Source organism: Cnephaeus nilssonii (assembly GCF_951640355.1).
Source record: "Cnephaeus nilssonii genome assembly, chromosome: 19".
Classification (NCBI taxonomy): domain Eukaryota; kingdom Metazoa; phylum Chordata; class Mammalia; order Chiroptera; family Vespertilionidae; genus Cnephaeus; species Cnephaeus nilssonii.
In genome coordinates this window covers 15,460,863-15,477,945 of record NC_137090.1, presented here as the reverse complement: position 1 = coordinate 15,477,945, position 17,083 = coordinate 15,460,863, and the positions used below count along the sequence as shown (strand labels likewise).

Sequence of the window (17,083 nt, the reverse complement as noted above, 5' to 3'; positions counted from 1 at the left end):
GAGTAACTTAATGGCTTCCTTTCCTCACCTCCCCCATGGAAGTCCTGAAGCCCCTCCCTCTGTCCATCTGGTGGGGTGAGGTAGTGGAGGCCAAGGAGACCTGAGGGGGAGTGAACCGGACATGGACTTTGGTTTATTGGAAACTTTGGCAAACAGAAGGGGGAGGAAGGAGAGCCCGCATAGCAAAACAGCCACTCTAATCGGGGCCAAGCTGCGGTAAAGGTAGGGAGGTGGAAGGGATGGGTGACCGGTCCTTGGTTTGGAGGTGGGGCTTGTCTTGGGGTGCATACACCCATCTCTGTGCAGCCCGGAGGGATGGTGGCGTCGGAGAAAACCAGACCTTTCCATTGACCTCTGTATTGTCAGCCTAGTGCTACTCTGGACGACTAGGAGGGGTGGCGCTACCTTATCTGGGGCGTGCAGGCCTGTGGTAGCCACCCCCCCTTTCTAGGGCCTGGGAGTTGAGGTCACGTTTCCTCTCCCTATCCAGCGTCATGCCCCCCCTCCCCGCCCCAAACAGGTTTGCGCACTCTGAGTGCGGGAGGACACCCCACGGCCTCGCACCCAGCTCTCAGGAATGAGCCTGAAGGCGGGTGCGCGGGGCGGGGAGGGGTCGGGTGGCGGGGAGAGAGGGATATCGGCCGGGGGGGCGGGGCGAAGGCTGGGGTGCAGGGCTGTGCACCAGAATCCGCACCGCTGGCGGCTCGGAGGGGGCGGCCCTGGGGGGTAGGGGCGGGGCCGGGGGTGGGGCTCCGGTGCGGGCGAGCCGGGGGCTAGGGCCCCAGGAGCTCAGCGCGAGCGCCGCGCACCCAGCCAGTCCGCCTGAGCGGCCGCCTGCTCTCCAGCCGCCCGGCTGACCGCCCTGCGGCGCCCAGCCCTTCTTCATGCTGGCACCCCCGGCCCCAGAGACCGCGGTCCCCATGTCCCAGGCGGAGGCCGACCTGGCCCTGCGGCCCCCGCCCCCTCTCGCGGCCACGGGGCCGCCCCGCCTCGGGCCCCTTCCTCGCCGGGCGCGTCGCTTCTCCGGGAAAGCTGAGCCCCGGCCGCGTTCTTCCCGTCTCAGCCGCCGAAGCTCAGTCGACTTGGGGCTGCTGAGCTCTTGGTCCCAGGCAACCTCGCCCGTTCCGGAGCCTCCCAATTCTCCGGACTCTGCTGGTGCCGACCCCGCAAGGAACCCACCGCCTAGCTCCGAAGAGCCCCCCGAGGGCACGTGGACTGGGGGAGCCCTGGTGAAGGCTGCAGACTCTGTGCGTCCGGAGCTCACGTGCTCCCCTGGGAGCCCGGGGTCCCGGGAACCGCCGAGGGTCCCCGAAGCTGGGGCCCAGGAGCGGCGGCGGGAGCAAGAGGAAAAGGAGGACACAGAGACCCAGGCTGTGGCAACGTCCCCGGACGGCCGATACCTCAAGTTTGACATTGAGATTGGACGTGGCTCATTCAAGACGGTGTATCGAGGGCTAGACACCGACACCACGGTGGAGGTGGCCTGGTGTGAGCTGCAGGTGCGGCCAGGTGGCACCTCGGGATGGGACCCTTTGGAGGTTTGGGGTTGGGAGACCCAGGGGACAGCAACAAGGGAGGGAGGTATTTTTCCAGTCAAATGACCAGACACCCCTACTCTCACTTGCTCTGATGATCCATGGATCTGGCTGATTCTGGGCTGCAGAGAGAGAAACTGAGGCAGGTGGTGTAAGTGGCTCCCCTGTGGGTTTGGACATTTTCACTTTAAAGTCCCCATCCTCAGCCCTGAGAGGTGGGAAGTAGGATGGGAAGTTGGGGAGAGAGCCAGTTGAGGTCTGAGAAGGCGGCTGGCCTCACTACTTTCCTCAAGTGGTTTCTCCCTTCCCCTCAGTCCTGGGACCCTCAGCGTGACCCTGGTCCTCCTGTTCCCTCTCCCTGCATCTTTATAGGAAGTTGGGATGATGGATGCCAGAAGGTGGGGCAGGGTCCTCTCCACTTCCAGAAGGTTTCAGCTGTTGTGGCAGGATGGGGCCCTCCCAGGCCCCTTCTGGACCTCCCAGTTGGGGTAGGGAGAGACAAGGAGCTCCAGCTCTGGCCCACATCCAGTCTGGTTCCTCATCCCATTGCCTGCAAACCTGGGCTCTCCTTGCCAGACCCAAAGGCGCTGGGCCCGTGGGCTTTAAGTCTGGGCCAGCAGCTTCGGATTCAGACTGGGGAACAGAGCCTGGGGGAAGGGTCCTCCCGGAGCCCTGGCACTGGGTATGCCCCTTGCTCCTGCCAGTGCCGCGCCCCAGGCTCTAGGCCAGGCTAGTAGAGGCGGCCAAACTGGGGTGGGGTGGGGGTGAAGGAGGGAGATGAGACGGGGGCGAGACTGCCATGGGGTAGGGAGCCGTCTCCTGGAACCTGGTCCTTGATCCTTACTTTTTTTTAACTGTACTCCTTCTGCAGCCCTCCAACCTCCTGCCTGGTTCTAGCAGTTCGCAATTTCTGAAGCTAACCCTCTTGCTGGCCCCAATTCCCTGCCCGCCCGTCTGCCTGCCTGCTGCCCGCCTGCTGCCAGCCCCTGGGCACCCCCTCCCGCCCCATGGCCCGCCCGGGCAGCCACAAAGGCGCTATTGAGCTCAGGGTTCCTGGACGGGGCTGCATAAAGTCGCTTGTGTCCAGCAGGGGGTCCAGGGGGCGGCCCCAGGCCCAGGATGGGCGTGTCCTCGGAACAGCTTGAGGGGGTGGACCTGGAATTCGGGGTCTGCAGCCGGCTAGGCCAGCAATTCCACTTCCCACGGATCCCACCGACCCAGCCCCATTCCACAGCTTCAACCCTTCCCTTCCTCCCCAGCCCCGCCCCCGTGTCCCCCCCCCCCAACCCCTTCTCCGTGGGGGTCCCGGGCCAGATTTGACCTTGACCCCCATCCCCTACCCCACAGACTCGGAAACTGTCTCGAGCCGAGCGGCAGCGATTCTCCGAGGAGGTGGAGATGCTCAAGGGGCTACAGCACCCCAACATCGTCCGCTTCTATGACTCATGGAAGTCGGTGCTGAGGGGCCAGGTTTGCATCGTGCTGGTCACGGAACTCATGACGTCCGGCACGCTAAAGACGTGAGCTCTGTGGCCTGGTGGGAGGGCTTGGTGGGAGGGCTGGTGGTGGGTGGTCCCACTGCTTCTGGAACTTCTCCCAGGCTCCTCAAACTCTACATCCAGGTCCAGCACCAGGCTCACTATCTCTCACCCACCCCTCCTTTGCTTCTGCCATGGTGAATGGCAAGGTCCACTCAGCACTATAGCCAAAACGTGGGTGCCTCCACAGATGCCTCCTCTCTGACCACCCTGTGCATCCCCTTCCCCCATCAGTCTGTCTTCAAGGTTTCCCTCCTGTCTCCCATCTACACTCCCACCTCACTGCCGCTTACCTCACTGGTCTGGAGACCTGCAGTCCCCTCAAAGGGCCTTCCCCCTCTCTGCCCCTCTTCTCTCCACTCTGCCCCTCTCTTCACCAAGCTATCCTATCTTCCTGCAGTCTGGGGTTATCTCTCCATTGCAAATCTGACCTTATCACTCCCATCCTTAAAAACCCTTCAAGGCCTCCCACAGCTCTCAGGATATAAAGTCCACAATTCATAACCTGCTCACAGTCCTTAGGATCCAGCCCCCTCTTCAGCCTAACCTCCAGACAAACCAAATCCCCAGCACCTCCTCCCGCCCTGCCCTGTGGCTTGCTGTCTCCGTGCCTTTGAGCACAGTGTCCCCTCTGCCTGGAAAGTCTCCATCCCTTCCCCTTTTCACCCTTGAACTCCTACTCATCCTTCAGATGCAGCACAGTTATTTCCTTCTGTGGAGCCCGCCCCCGTGCAGCAGCGGTTAGTCATCCCTTCCCGTGCTTCCACAGCACCTTGGCCTCAGCCCTATAACCTCATGTCTACTTCCCACACCTCCTGGCTCAGTTTCTCCCTGGATCCCTGTGCGGACAGACCTAGGCCAGGAGAATGCTGGCAGAAGATGCAGACAGTGGTGCGGGCAGGGCTGGGGGAGCTTCCCAGGGAGGGCTCCCTCCCCCACCACAACCCTGGCTGCACGCCCTCCGCAGATACCTGAGGCGGTTCCGTGAGATGAAGCCCCGAGTCCTTCAGCGCTGGAGCCGCCAAATCCTGCGGGGCCTTCATTTCCTACACTCCCGGGTACCCCCTATCCTGCACCGAGATCTCAAGTGTGACAACGTCTTTATCACTGGCCCTACGGGCTCCGTCAAGATCGGGGACCTGGGCCTGGCCACACTCAAGCGTGCCTCTTTTGCCAAGAGTGTCATTGGTGAGCCCCTCCGGGAGTCCTTGTCATTCCTACCTCCCCCACGCCAGAAGAGAGCCTGGGGTCTCCCTTTCCCCCAGCTGGGTCCTTCAAGCTCCACAGAGTAAGAAAACCATGGGGGAAATGGGGAAACCTGTGGCATCCCCTCTTCAGCTGCCTGGGGGCAGCGGGGGGGGGTGAGGGGGGGAGAAGGGTTGCAACTTGTGCTCCAGAACTGGAGAGCGGCCTAGCCTGTGTACTTGGAGCAACAAAGCCAGAAAGGAGGCCCTGCAGCCCGATGCCTGCTGTGAACCCTACAGGGACCCCGGAGTTCATGGCCCCGGAGATGTACGAGGAAAAATACGATGAGGCCGTGGACGTGTACGCGTTTGGCATGTGCATGCTGGAGATGGCTACCTCTGAGTACCCCTACTCCGAGTGCCAGAATGCCGCGCAAATCTACCGCAAGGTCACCTCGGTGAGGGAAGGGGTGTGGGGAATTCCAGGGCCCCTCCCATTTTCCTGTCTCAACCAGCCCCTGGTCAGTGCCCTTTCCCTTAATGAAAACAGGCTGGACACAAAGATGCCCTGGTTCACACTGAAGGATAGTGGATGCACACAGGCCCCCCCCCCCCCCTTCAGTACAAGCTGTTTAGAATAACGATGTGTGCGTAGCACTCCCCAGAGTTTACAAACGATTCCATTTCCAATCTCTCTTCGGATCCTTCCAGCTGCAGGGCAGATATTCCGCCCGCTCTTTTACAAATGAGAAAACTGGCGGAGGCCGACTTGTTTAAGGTCACATTGTCGATACAGGGGGGGACTGGGATTCGAAATCAAATCTCCCTGCAGCAGTCGCTGTGCTTTTGCGACTGCACGTTGCTCCCTCGGGCGGGGCGTGTGTGGGTGGAGTGTGTGGAGGGGGGCACGTGTCAAACCGAGAACTGGGGCGTAGAGAGCCTGAGGCTAACGTAACCCCTTCTTCAGGGCACAAAGCCGAACAGCTTCTACAAGGTGAAGATGCCCGAGGTGAAGGAGATCATCGAAGGCTGCATCCGCACAGATAAGAATGAGAGGTGGGGTGGGGTGCAGGGGCAGGAGGCTGCGGCGAGGGGAGGTGGGGTGGGGTGGGGGTGGGGGTTGGGGGGCTCGCTTCATTGCTGCTGCGCCTCTCAGGTTCACCATCCAGGACCTTCTGGCTCACGCCTTCTTTCGCGAGGAGCGTGGTGTGCACGTGGAGCTGGCAGAGGAGGACGACGGCGAGAAGCCCGACCTGAAGCTCTGGCTGCGCATGGAGGATGCGCGGCGCGGAGGGCGCCCGCGGGACAACCAGGCCATCGAGTTCCTGTTCCAGCTGGGTCGGGATGCTGCTGAGGAGGTGGCCCAGGAGATGGTGAGTGGAGGACAGACTGCCCTGCAGTGCGGGTGCGAGGGAAGCCCGGGGTGGTGGGAAAGGGGCCCAACCTACTCTAATAGGCATCTCCTGCCAGTGTCTTCCTGCTCCGTTCTTCACACACACACACACACACACACACACACACACACACACGTCCTGTGTTCAATACGTGAAGATTTTATTTTCCAGATCAGACCCGAGTCCTCCAACCTCCCTACTTTACGTCAACTTTCCTGCTGATTCAGAGTTTCCGGAATGCCTTTCTGTCCAATTTATCGTCTTATTTATTTTTTCATATCTCCCCCCTCATGTTTCCCCCCATCTCTTGTTTTTAGGTTTCTTTATTTCTCTTTCTTCCTCCAGGCTCAGAACTGTCCATTTCAGGAAGCCTCTCCCTCTAGAGTCAAAATTAAGGGCTGCTTTTCACTTCCGCAGGTCCTCAGTTCCAGGACCCACCACCATGGGACTTGTTTTCCACCAGGATGCATTTCTAGCTTTTTCCTCTACTAGACTGTACGCTCCTTGAGGGCAGGGACTGTGTTGAATTGATTTTTCTGTCCCTGACACTGCTTGACACGTGGTAGGCGCTCATTAATAGCCCACGTGTGTACACAGCTTGGAGCACTTTCACATGCACTCGATCATTGTTACAACCCTGACATGGAATGATTTTATCCTGATGTGTTGATGAGGAAATGAAAGCTCAGAGAGGTTGAATAACTTGTCCGAGGTGCCCGAGTGGCAAAGCTGGATCTAAACTCAGATTGTTCAGCCTTTAAGTCAGACCCTGCCCGACCCCCTTTATGTGCCCAGCAAAGCTTGTTGAAATGAATAAAGAGATGATGCACAGAAACTGGGAGACCAGGAGAGGTGTACATGGGAGGTAGAAGATGTGGGGGAAGAAGAATGGGAGGGGGGGCTGGTTTAGGAAGGCCTTAGGGGGACAGGAGAGAATATAAGATTCTCAATTAAAAAATGGAAGTTGAAAGGATGGGGCTCATCCATGTGGGTCTATCTGGGTCAAGAACCCGAGAAAGTGTTTGAAATGTGGCGTAAGAACAGGTCTTCACAGCCCTGACCTGAGATCAAATCCTGACCCATTACTTATAGGAGTTCTTGACCTTGACACTACTGACATCTTTGTTTTGGGGACTGTCTCGTGCATTGTAGGATGTTGAGAAGAATCCCTGGCTTCTACTTACTAGATGCCAGTAGCACCTACCCCCATACCCACCAGTTATGGCAACTATAAAGTCTCCAAGTATTTTTAAATATATTTTTATTGATTTTAGAGAGGAAGGGAGTGGGAGAGATAGAAACATCAATAATGAGAGAGAATCATTGATCAGCTGCCTCCTGCATGCCCCTGACTGGGCATGTGCCCTGAATGGGAATCGAACCGTGAACGATTTTAGGTTGATGCTCAGCCACTGAGCCAGCCGGCCTCGCAAGTCTCCAAATAGTACCAAATGTACCCCCCCCACCAACAAAAAAAAAAAAAAAAAAAAGGAAAGAAACTGACTTACTGTATAACCATGAACTGGTCACTTGTTTCTAAAAAATGGGGTTGATAAGACCTACCTCAGGAGGTTATTGGGAGGATTTAACCTTGATAATACAAGGAGTTGCTGGTTAATAGATATAGTCGGTAATCAATAAATGTTGGTTCCCTTACTCCCATATCCTGGAGGCCACAAGAAAGTGTTCTGATGGATCTTTGAGGGGGGTCCCAAGCTGTGTTCCTCACCCTTCCTATTCCAGGTGGCCCTGGGCTTAGTCTGCGAAGCTGATTACCAGCCAGTGGCCCGTGCAGTACGTGAACGGGTGGCTGCTATCCAACGAAAGCGTGAGAAGCTGCGCAAAGCTAGGGAGCTGGAGGCCCTCCCCCCTGAGCCAGAACCCCCGCCAGCAACCGTCCCCATGACTCCTGGTCTCCCCAGTTCCTTCCCCCCTGAGCCCGAGGAGCCAGAGGCAGACCAACACCAGCCGTTCCTCTTCCGCCATGCCAGCTACTCCTCTACCACCTGTAAGTCACCTCTGATCTTAGGACCTAGGTCCCAGAACCCTTGGCCTCTGCCTCCCACCCAGAAGTTCAACCCAGCAGCACTGTCACTTACCCTGCCTTCCACACCTAGACCTGGAAGCTCCTTCTGGACAACTCCAGGCCCCTCCTTATCAGGCAAGCCCCCTCCTCTGCCACCACTCTCCTTTATTTCCCCTTTTTTGATCCCCTCCCCCACCAGCGGATTGCGAGACTGATGGCTACCTCAGCTCCTCCGGCTTCCTGGATGCCTCAGACCCTGCCCTTCAGCCCCCTAGGGGGATGCCATCCAGCCCCGCTGAGTCCCATCTCTGCCTGCCCTCGGTGAGAGGGGGTCACTTGGGGGGCTCCCAGCCATTCCAAGCCTATGACCTATTTCCCTCCGTGTGAAATCCAACCCTATAACTTTGCCCCCTGGCCCTGGAAATACACCACTCTTGTCCTCATCTTCCTTAATTCCATCTCCCTAGTACCTCAGCATCCTTGAAACCATCTCCCTGGATCCCAATAATGATCTTTCTCTGATCTCAACAACCCATATCCTATTTCAGACTTTTGCCCTATCTATTCCCCGTTCTGGCCCTGGCAGTGAATTTTCCCCTGGAGACAGGTAAGTTTTGGTATGAGTTGGGGTGCTAGGGTGAGACATATGGAGCTCTGGGGTCCCAGTGTCCACTCTGACACACCTTCTGTCTCCTTTCCTTTTTGTAGCTATGCCTCAGATGCAGCATCAGGCCTTAGCGACATGGGTGAAGGGATGGGACGGATGAGGAGACCCCTAGGGAGAAATCTCCGGCGAAGACCCCGATCCCGGCTTCGGGTCACTAGTGTAAGGAAGGCATAGGAGATGGGGAACAACCTTCAGGGCCAAGAGGGAACTTTCAGGAAGATGGGGGAGGTTAGCCAGAAAAGGGGAGTAGCAGTGTGTGACTGGTACCCAAGTGGCATCCAGTTTCTAATACCAGATTTTGGGAGCAGGGTCTACTTCTCTTCAATTCCAATCCAGCCACATCACTTGGTTGGAGTAGGGTGGGGATCCCTGGTAAGGACAGAGGGCTTGACCTCCTCCCTTCTGCTGAATTTAAATCTGAAGGTCTCAGACCAGAATGACAGAGTGGTTGAGTGCCAGCTACAGACACACAACAGCAAGATGGTGACCTTCCGATTTGATCTGGATGGGGACAGCCCAGAAGAGATTGCAGCTGCCATGGTGAGGGGGAGCAAGATGAGGATTGAGTCTTTGGGTTTGGGACAACAGTCTCCCTCCTGATGTTCCCTGGTGCTGAACTCCCCCTCCCTCCATCTAACAGCAAAAGTGTTTTTAAAGCACTTGATGGCACTCAGCATAGTGTCACTGAAGACATCTTGTTTTGGGAGAGATTTGTTTATCTAGTGAGGTTTGGATCCTCAGCTGGAGCAATTTGAGACTAACATAGAGTATATACAAGAGCTACAGTGAAGTACATGCCAGACATGTGATACTGTGACTGTAAGTAAAGGATGGACTGTGGGCAGGAAGGGGAAGAAATAGGACTTATGCCATTCTGACAGATGCATAAGAATAGCAGTGAAGCCCTAGCTGGTTTGGCTCAGTGGATAGAGTGTCGGCCTGCGGACTGAAGGGTCCTGGGTTCGATTCCGGTCAAGGGCACATGCCCGGGTTTCGGACTCAATCCCCATTAGGGGGTGTGCAAGAGGCAGCCAATCAATGATTCTCTCTCATCATTGATGTTTCTCTCTCTCTCTCTCTCTCTCTCTCTCTCTCTCTCTCTCTCTCTCTCTCTCTCTCTCCCCCCTGCCTTCCTTTCTGAAATCAATAAAAATATATTTTTTAAAAAAGAATAGCAGTGAAGGGTGGAAAAGGCATGTCTAGTTGGGGTACAGCATGAGCAAAGGCATAGAAATAGATAGTGACTTAGAATATGGCATTGGGAGGGCTTCATGAGGAGACGCTAGAATTAAGGGTTCCAGTAGCCCTTCTGGAAGTGAGGTTGGGCATGTAGAGTGGGCCTGGATTATAGGTGGTTCTGAGAGTTAGATAGAGCGTAACATGGTGAGAATAGGTTTTAAGAAGACCAATCTGCCATGGGATATGGGAGCAGGTTGGGGGTAGGGGATCCAGTTGGCAGGTGGGTACAAGGAGTCAGGTGTGGACTGGAAAGAATAGATTATCTGGGAGGGAGGAGGGGTTTCAGGAAAATAAATTACTCTGTAATACAGCAATTTATTGACATAGTACAATACACATAGTAGATGCTCAATAAATATTTGCTGAGTTGATATGGGAGAGGGGATACCAAGGGTGACTTGTAGCTTGGAGGAACTATTGGAAGTAGACCATCAAAGGAGAGGGAAAGTTGGAAATGAAAGTGGGCTTTTTTAGGGGTCACGATGAATTGAAGAACGGACAGGCAACATAAGATTCTCCATAGAAGCAGGATATGGGTCAGGCAGGGCTAGAGAGAGAGGTGGATTTGGGAGTCATCAGTGTAGAACTGAGAGTGAAGGGAGATGGGCCTGCAAAACCAGAGGCATAGAAGATCTGAGAGTGCGTCTCCATGGATACCCCCAGTTCTAGAATGGGAGAGAGGATAGGTCATCAAAAGACACAGAGGTGGAACCTGAGAAGTAGGAGGAGCCCAGAAAGATGTTAGTAAAAACTGAGCGAGGAGTTTCATGGAGGTGGCATAGGGTGAAGTCTAAGGCAAGATCACACTGGCATTTGTCAGGAGAAGGTCTTTGTGGGAAATCAGTTTCGGTGGAGGAGGGGTGGTGGCTGTCAGCCTCTGGGGTGAAAGAGGAAAGGGAATGGGAGAAATGTCAGGGTTCCGGCACTCCCTCCTAAAAAGCTTATCCTCTATCATGTCATTCACTCTGTGTCCAGGACAAAGACAAAATATCACTTGGCATGCAAGCTTATCACCTCCCATCAAGCTACTTGACCCTCCCAGGCTCTTTCCTCCAGTCACCCTGGTTTCTAAATAGTCCTCTGAAGCGGCTGGGTGCTTTTCTGCTTTTGCCTCCATCTGCTCAGGGGGTCTCTCTTCTCTTGCCCGAGAAACTTCTCTACTGAGCTTTCAAGCCCACTCAGATCCACACTGCCACAGAGACCCCATCCCCTGAACCCAGCATCCATTGCTCTCTCTTCCCTCCTTACCAGGCCACCCTCTACTTCTCTGCAGCAGAATTCTCTTGAGATTAAATCTGATATTCTGGAACATGTCTTTAAAATTCACAGCAGTTTCAGCTGTGCTTACGTCTCCACTATTTTGTGAATGTGCCATGCCTCTTCATGCCTCAGAGCTATTACTCATGCTGTTCTCTCTGCCTACACTGCCCCTCTCTTCCTGATGAGCAGCGTGGAACAGAGAAAAGGGTGGGATTCCACATAAGACCTGAGTTCAAGTTTCACTGTAATTTACTAAAATCTTGGGCAAGTTTCATAACCTTTCTGAACCTCAGTTGCTCATCAATAAAATGTAGGTGATAGCACCTACTTTGCAAAAATGTTCTATGAAATATGATATAATACATATGAGAAGGGAAATGATATAATGTACGAGAAGTAGCTACACATGGTAGGTCTTCAAAAAAGGATTTTTTTATTCATCCTTCGAGTTTCAGCTCTGTGACGCCATCCCAACTCCCCCAGCTCGACTCGGGGTAGAATGACCTGCTCTCTCTCATTGGAATAGCATTTTTAAAAATTGTGGTTAAAAAACACATAAAATGTGAGGCAATAGTGGAAAGAACTCAGATTTTGGGTTTGGACAGATCTGGTGCAAATCCAGTAAATTTGGACAGATTGAACTTAATCTCTTTGAGCATTGGTTATCTTAACTCTCTAATGGGGGTGTTAATAAAGATCCCAGAAAGCTGTTGTTGGTGTTAAATGTGGTAAGATATATAAAGTCTCTGGTATATACATGCATCCTATGAATGTTAGCTACTTTCCTCTAAGCTATAGAGAAAAGTAGCTAACAGAACACAGTGCTTGACACACAGTAGACATTTATTAAATACTTGTTTTAGGTTGGTGGTTGGCAGAAGCGGTAGGGTGAAAGGCTGGCTTTTACAGATCGGGGCGGGGGGAGAGAGATGAGTGGGATAACTGAACCCTCCCTCCCCTTCCTGCTGATCTTTGCCAGGTATATAATGAGTTCATTCTGCCTTCTGAGCGAGCTGGATTCTTGAGCAGGATTCGGGAGATTATCCATCGAGTGGAGACCCTGTTGAAGAGAGATACTGGCCCTGTGGAGGCTGCTGAAGAGCCCCTGGGCCCTCAGGTCAGACTCCTGATTCCCTCCCTGCTCAAGGCTTCATTATTCTCTGCCTCACTAGTGGCCTTGGATCTAACTCTTCTTCATCTCTGGAAACCTAAAACAGTGGCTCTTAGCCTCTGATGAAAGCCTTGTTCTAGAAAAATATGTTCAATACATACTTTTCTTTTAACTTATTATTTTGAAACAATTTCAGACTTACAGAAAGAAGTTGCAAGAATTGTACAAAGAACTAGATACTCTTAGCCTAGATTTGCTAATTGTTTTTGTTACATTAGCTTTTTCTTTTCCCCTCTGTGTGTATATATTTTTTTCTGAATCACTTAAGTTGTAGACATCATGCCCTTTACCTCTAAATATTTAAGCAAATACATTTCTGAATTCCTGAAATCCATCTATGGACTCCTAGAGGTCCATGAGTCCTGGCTTAGGAACCCTCATCTGAAACCAAGACTAGGCTCTTCCCCACTGTGACCGTGGGCCCCCTTCTCTCCCTCAGGAGGAGCCTGCACCACTGCCTGTTCTCCCAGGTCCCCTCCCCAGCCCATCCAGTGGTATGTACCGAGTTCTGTCCCTACTCTCCCCAAACCTTGGGTTGCTCCTGGGAAAGGTGCAGGGAATGGAGGATTGGAATCTCAACACACCCTCCTCCCTAGCAGAGTTCCAGAGTGGTACCTCCCTGGAGCATAGCAGCTGGGCAGCCTTCTCCACTTCCCCATCTTCTTCTGGAACCCCCTTGTCTCCTGGAAACCCATTTTCTCCTGGAACCCCTGTTTTCCCAAGTCCCATCTTCCCCATCACTTCTCCCCCATATCCCAGCCTCTCCCCATTTTCTCCCATTTCTTCCCAGATTTCAAATCTCTCTCCACACCCCCCCAGCTCTCCACTCCCATTCTCCCCCAGTGCATCCCAGTTTCCAATCCCAGCCTCTCAGTTTCCACAGAGTTCTCTCCTCCCCAGTTCTCCACCTCCCTTCTCTCCCAGTTGTTCCCAGGTCACTCTTGTGCCTCATTCCTTTCCTCCATGCTCCTCCTCCTCTTCTCCTCTCCCCTCCACCACAGCAGCCCCTCTCCTCTCTCTGGCTAGTGCCTTCTCACTGGCTGTGATGACTGTGGCCCAGTCCCTACTGTCCCCCTCACCAGGGCTCCTTTCCCAGTCTCCTCCAGCTCCTCCTGGTCCCTTATCGAGCCTACCCTCTCCCCCTCCCCTTGATCCCTGTGGCCAGGAGAGGCCTTCACCTTTGACAGCTGAGTTGGAGAGTGAGGTGAGTAGAAAACCAAGGGGGATAATTAAGGGGGCTCGATTCTGGATAATTTCTCTCCTCATGGACCACACTTTGTAGGCCTCCCCAAATCCTGCTCGGCCACTCCTGGGTGAAGCTAGACTGGCACCCATCTCTGAAGGTGAGGCCTCTGACCACTGATCTTCCCCTGCCCGTTATCCTCAGTCCATTTTATATTCTGCCACTGATTACTCTCCCTCCTTCCATGTCTCTCCACAGAGGGAAAGCCCCAGCTTGTTGGGCGTTTCCAAGTGACTTCATCCAAAGAACCAGCTGAGCCTCTTTCCCTGCAACCAACATCCCCAACTCTCTCCGATTCCCTGAAGCCTCCAACCCCTCAGCTCACCTCAGAAAGCTCAGACACAGAGGATAATGCTGGAGACGAGCCAGAGGCCAGGGAGGCTCTGGCCGAGAGTGACCGTGCAGCCGAGGGCTTGGGAGCTGGAGTGGAGGAGGAAAGGGACAGTGGGAAGGAACCCCAAGTGGGGGACAGCTCCCCACTCCTGAGCCATCCCAGCCCAGTGTGGATAAACTACTCCTATAGCAGCCTGTGTCTGAGCAGTGAGGAATCAGAGAGCAGTGGGGAGGATGAGGAATTCTGGGCTGAGCTGCAGAGTCTTCGGCAGAAGTGAGTCTGGGGAGGATGGAGGACAGGAAGTGAACTTGGGAGAGCCAAGTGTGTGGCTAGCTCCCTCATGCCCCTGGTGCATCCTCAGGCACTTGTCAGAGGTGGAGGCACTACAAACACTACAGAAGAAAGAAATTGAGGACTTGTACAGCAGGCTTGGGAAGCAGCCCCCACCGGGTATCGTGGCCCCTGCTGCTATGCTGTCCAGCCGCCAGCGCCGCCTCTCCAAGGGTAGCTTCCCCACCTCCCGACGCAACAGCCTGCAGCGTTCCGAGCCCCCAGGCCCTGGTGAGACTGCAGTTGCCAGATTCCCACCTTTCCAGTCCTCTTCCCTAGTGATGCAGCTTTCTTTAAGGCCCTGGGGGTCTGCCCTTGGTTTGGGGGGACTAGCCCCCTTCTCCCCGTGGCCCCTTCCCTCACTTGGTGCTCTCCCTCCCCATCCTACACCCAGGCATCATACGAAGGAACTCCCTGAGTGGCAGCAGCACCGGCTCCCAGGAGCAGCGGGCAAGCAAGGGGGTGACATTCGCCGGGGATGTTGGCAGGATGGTGAGGGCGGGCCCAAGGGAGGGAGAGTCCAGGGAATGGTATCTGGCTGTAGCTTCAGTCTCCTCCCACCCTGGAGGTTTCTTCAGTGCTTTTTCTTTTCCCTCCAGTGAATTCAGAATAGAAGCCATGTGTCTCCCCCACACCAGGACCCACCATGGAGCTTGTGCTCTCAGAATCTGCGAATCAGTACAACTCTTCAAGGAAGACCTCAGCACTGAGGGAGTAGAAGGACAAAGGGGCGTGGAGAGTGCTGTTTCATTACAGGGAAAAGCCAAGCATGTGAGAACTATTTGCTGTGTGTAGAAAGAAGAAATTCTGCAGCCTGCTACCTCCCCAGCCAAGAGCCAACCACTAAGCAATCCCACCCAAACGCAGATGCTTTCACAGCGCACACTCCCAGCTGGGCAAGTGGACACCAGAATTAGCAGCGGCCAATAAAAATGCTGGAAACTCAGACTCCGGATTTGTATCTGTCAGGCCTTAAGAACTGGGGGCAAAGGCCGATGGGGTGAGGAAGGGGAGGGCTTAGAAGGGACTCTCCTCTCACAAGAGGAGGCAGGGGTAGAGCTGCCCAGCCTTCTGGCTTCCTGCCGGCAGTGCATGAGGAAACTGCAAAGTCAATGATCCACCTCACCATCTAGATCCCACCTCAGGCCTGCACAGGCAGGCCCCAGTGGAAGTTTAAAGAAATGAAAGCTGTTTGTCCCTCACCCTTCGTCTACCTTTCTCTCTAGGGGTGGGAAAGGCAATAAAGTTGGAGGGTGTTGTAGGGTAAAGGACAGAGTGACCTTTCTTCCCCCAGGATGTGGTTCAGTCTCCAACAGCCCAGGGACCCACCATGAGCGCTCCCTTAAATCAGGTGGAAAGATCTCACGGAAACAGTAATTCTAGTTAAACATTTACGGCTCCCTGGGGCCATGCCACTGTGCTGCAGCTGCTGCCCGTGGAGCTTTCCAGCGTGAAGTGTCAGCCCCAACACACGCACCTGACTCCAAGAGAGATGACTCAGTTTATTCTCACTCTGACCCCATCTTTCCGATAGGCTCCAACACCGCACAGAGCTGCCAGGCCCACTCCCACAACAGCCCACCTCTTGTCCTCCTTCCTCCCGGCCCCTGGGAAGTGAAGGGGATAAACCACAAAGTCAGAAAATTTGGGAAAAGCCAAAGTTAGATAACTTGCAAAAAAACAAACTATAAGGAGGGTTCAACTACCACAAACAGTGAGTGTGAGGTGGGCAATGTTACTTTGACGATGGTCAACTGTGTAAATCCCTGGCTTCTTGGGGCTGATCATTGTCCAAGGTGAATAAGGTGGCCAGCAATGCTGTGAGCAGGCTTCAGCTTCTACAGGTCATGGGGCATTATCCATCATGTGAAGGGGCTCCAGCAGGTTAATGTGCAGTGCCCATCTGGATCAGGAGCCTGATGCCCTTGCCGCAGCTCGGGCTCGAGCAGCTTTGGCCTCATCCTCCAGCTCATCTAGGAACCGCTCCTGGGACACTGAGTAGAAGGTGTAACCATCTAGGGAGGTTGGTTAGGGAAACCACTTGGAACATGCACATTGCCTTTTCCTGGTTAATCTCTCATCCTCCTAAATCTGTCGCCCTTTGTTCTTCCAAGCCGTGACCCATTCTTCTTTTTTTCAAAGAGGAAGGGAAAGGGAGAAACATCCAGAGAGAATCATTGATTGGCTGCCTCCTGCACGCCCCCCCAAACGGGAATCTAGCCCACAACCTGGGCATGTGCCCTGACCTCCTGGTTTATAGGTCAACACTAAACAACCGAGCCAAGCTGGTGGCTGACCCGTTATTTGTTTATTTTTTCAGAGAGGAAGGGAGAGGGAGAAATAGGAACATCGATGATGAGAATCAATGATTGGTTGCCACCTGCATGCCTCCTACTGGGGATAGAGCCCGAAAGCCAGGCATGTAACCCGGGACCCTTGTCCGCAGGCCGACGTTCTGTCCACTGAGCCAAACTGGCTAGGGCGGACCTGTTATTCTTAATTAGTTACAATAAAATAGAACCTTAAAATGACAGCGTAAGGTAAATTAAACGCTTGGCTCCGCGGTTAGACTTTCACAGACCAGGCTCTTTCTACCACCCCCATACTGCCCTCCTACACGTCACTGCTCCCCTTCTCTTGCCCCCACAAGCGGTCTCTACAGTCCAGGCGGATACAAATAGCTAACACGAGGGCCCCGATGCTCAGGCCGGTCACGATGTTCCGGGTCCGCCGCTGCGGCAGAGTCTTCTGCCACTGGGCGAGCTGCGCCTGCCGCATGAACTGTAGCTGCGCAGGAGTCAGCTTCTCCCGAGTCGGGTCAATGCGCTGGGCCAGAGGGGCCTCTCCACTCTTCGCATTAAGGGGGTCACCAGCTCCCGACGCCGCCATATTGCCGCTCCGCCCTTCGCAGTCCGGGGGCGGCGCGGGGTTTGCTGGGAATAGCAGCCCTTCGCTTCCGCAGGGGACGCTGGGAGCTGTAGTCCGCGTTTTCTTTCACCAACTGAGTGCGGCTCCGGGTCTTAGGGAAAGGGCGGGGGAGACGTGAAACGGACGTGCTTTCTGATTGGCTGAGGGGTCCACGGCCGTTGTGGCGGGAAAAGGCTGTGGCGGGCTCGAGGCTGTGGTGGGAACTGAGTTTTCCTCGGACTTGCGGCGAGGACA

General features: G+C 54.5%; 2 protein-coding genes across 3 annotated transcripts; one reads left to right on the top strand and one right to left on the bottom strand.

Moving 5' to 3' along the window:
* The first annotated feature begins 731 nt into the window (after positions 1-731).
* Positions 732-15,292, top strand: WNK4 (WNK lysine deficient protein kinase 4). Of its 2 annotated transcripts, none has more exons than XM_079797198.1 (19): positions 732-1,499; positions 2,883-3,055; positions 4,041-4,261; positions 4,558-4,715; positions 5,225-5,313; positions 5,414-5,630; positions 7,395-7,659; positions 7,877-7,998; positions 8,226-8,284; positions 8,386-8,503; positions 8,768-8,884; positions 11,823-11,960; positions 12,454-12,508; positions 12,611-13,218; positions 13,297-13,357; positions 13,456-13,864; positions 13,953-14,152; positions 14,316-14,371; positions 14,521-15,292. In XM_079797198.1, exons 1-19 carry the CDS (start codon positions 885-887, stop codon positions 14,521-14,523), a joined length of 3,684 nt encoding a protein of 1,227 aa, XP_079653324.1. In that variant the 5' UTR covers positions 732-884; the 3' UTR covers positions 14,524-15,292. The 2 variants fall into 2 exon arrangements, with proteins under 2 accessions (XP_079653324.1, XP_079653323.1); XM_079797197.1 differs by having other exon boundaries at positions 14,316-14,413.
* A 111-nt stretch (positions 15,293-15,403) lies between these two features.
* COA3 (cytochrome c oxidase assembly factor 3) lies at positions 15,404-16,850 on the bottom strand. Its single transcript, XM_079797202.1, has 2 exons — positions 16,597-16,850; positions 15,404-15,936 (listed from the first exon to the last, which is right to left on the bottom strand). Exons 1-2 carry the CDS (start codon positions 16,808-16,810, stop codon positions 15,830-15,832), a joined length of 321 nt encoding a protein of 106 aa, XP_079653328.1. The 5' UTR covers positions 16,811-16,850; the 3' UTR covers positions 15,404-15,829.
* Between the last annotated feature and the right edge of the window lie 233 nt (positions 16,851-17,083).

Excerpts from the sequence above, each read along its gene's own strand:
- WNK4 (XM_079797197.1), top strand. The coding sequence starts at position 885 with ATGCTGGCACCCCCGGCCCCAGAGACCGCGGTCCCCATGTCCCAGGCG. Across the intron at positions 4,716-5,224 it reads TCTACCGCAAGGTCACCTCG|GGCACAAAGCCGAACAGCTT; the intron begins GTGAGGGAAGGG and ends CCCCTTCTTCAG. Across the intron at positions 5,314-5,413 it reads CGCACAGATAAGAATGAGAG|GTTCACCATCCAGGACCTTC; the intron begins GTGGGGTGGGGT and ends TGCGCCTCTCAG.
- COA3 (XM_079797202.1), bottom strand. The coding sequence starts at position 16,810 with ATGGCGGCGTCGGGAGCTGGTGACCCCCTTAATGCGAAGAGTGGAGAG. Across the intron at positions 15,937-16,596 it reads GGCCCTCGTGTTAGCTATTT|ATGGTTACACCTTCTACTCA; the intron begins GTATCCGCCTGG and ends CAACCTCCCTAG.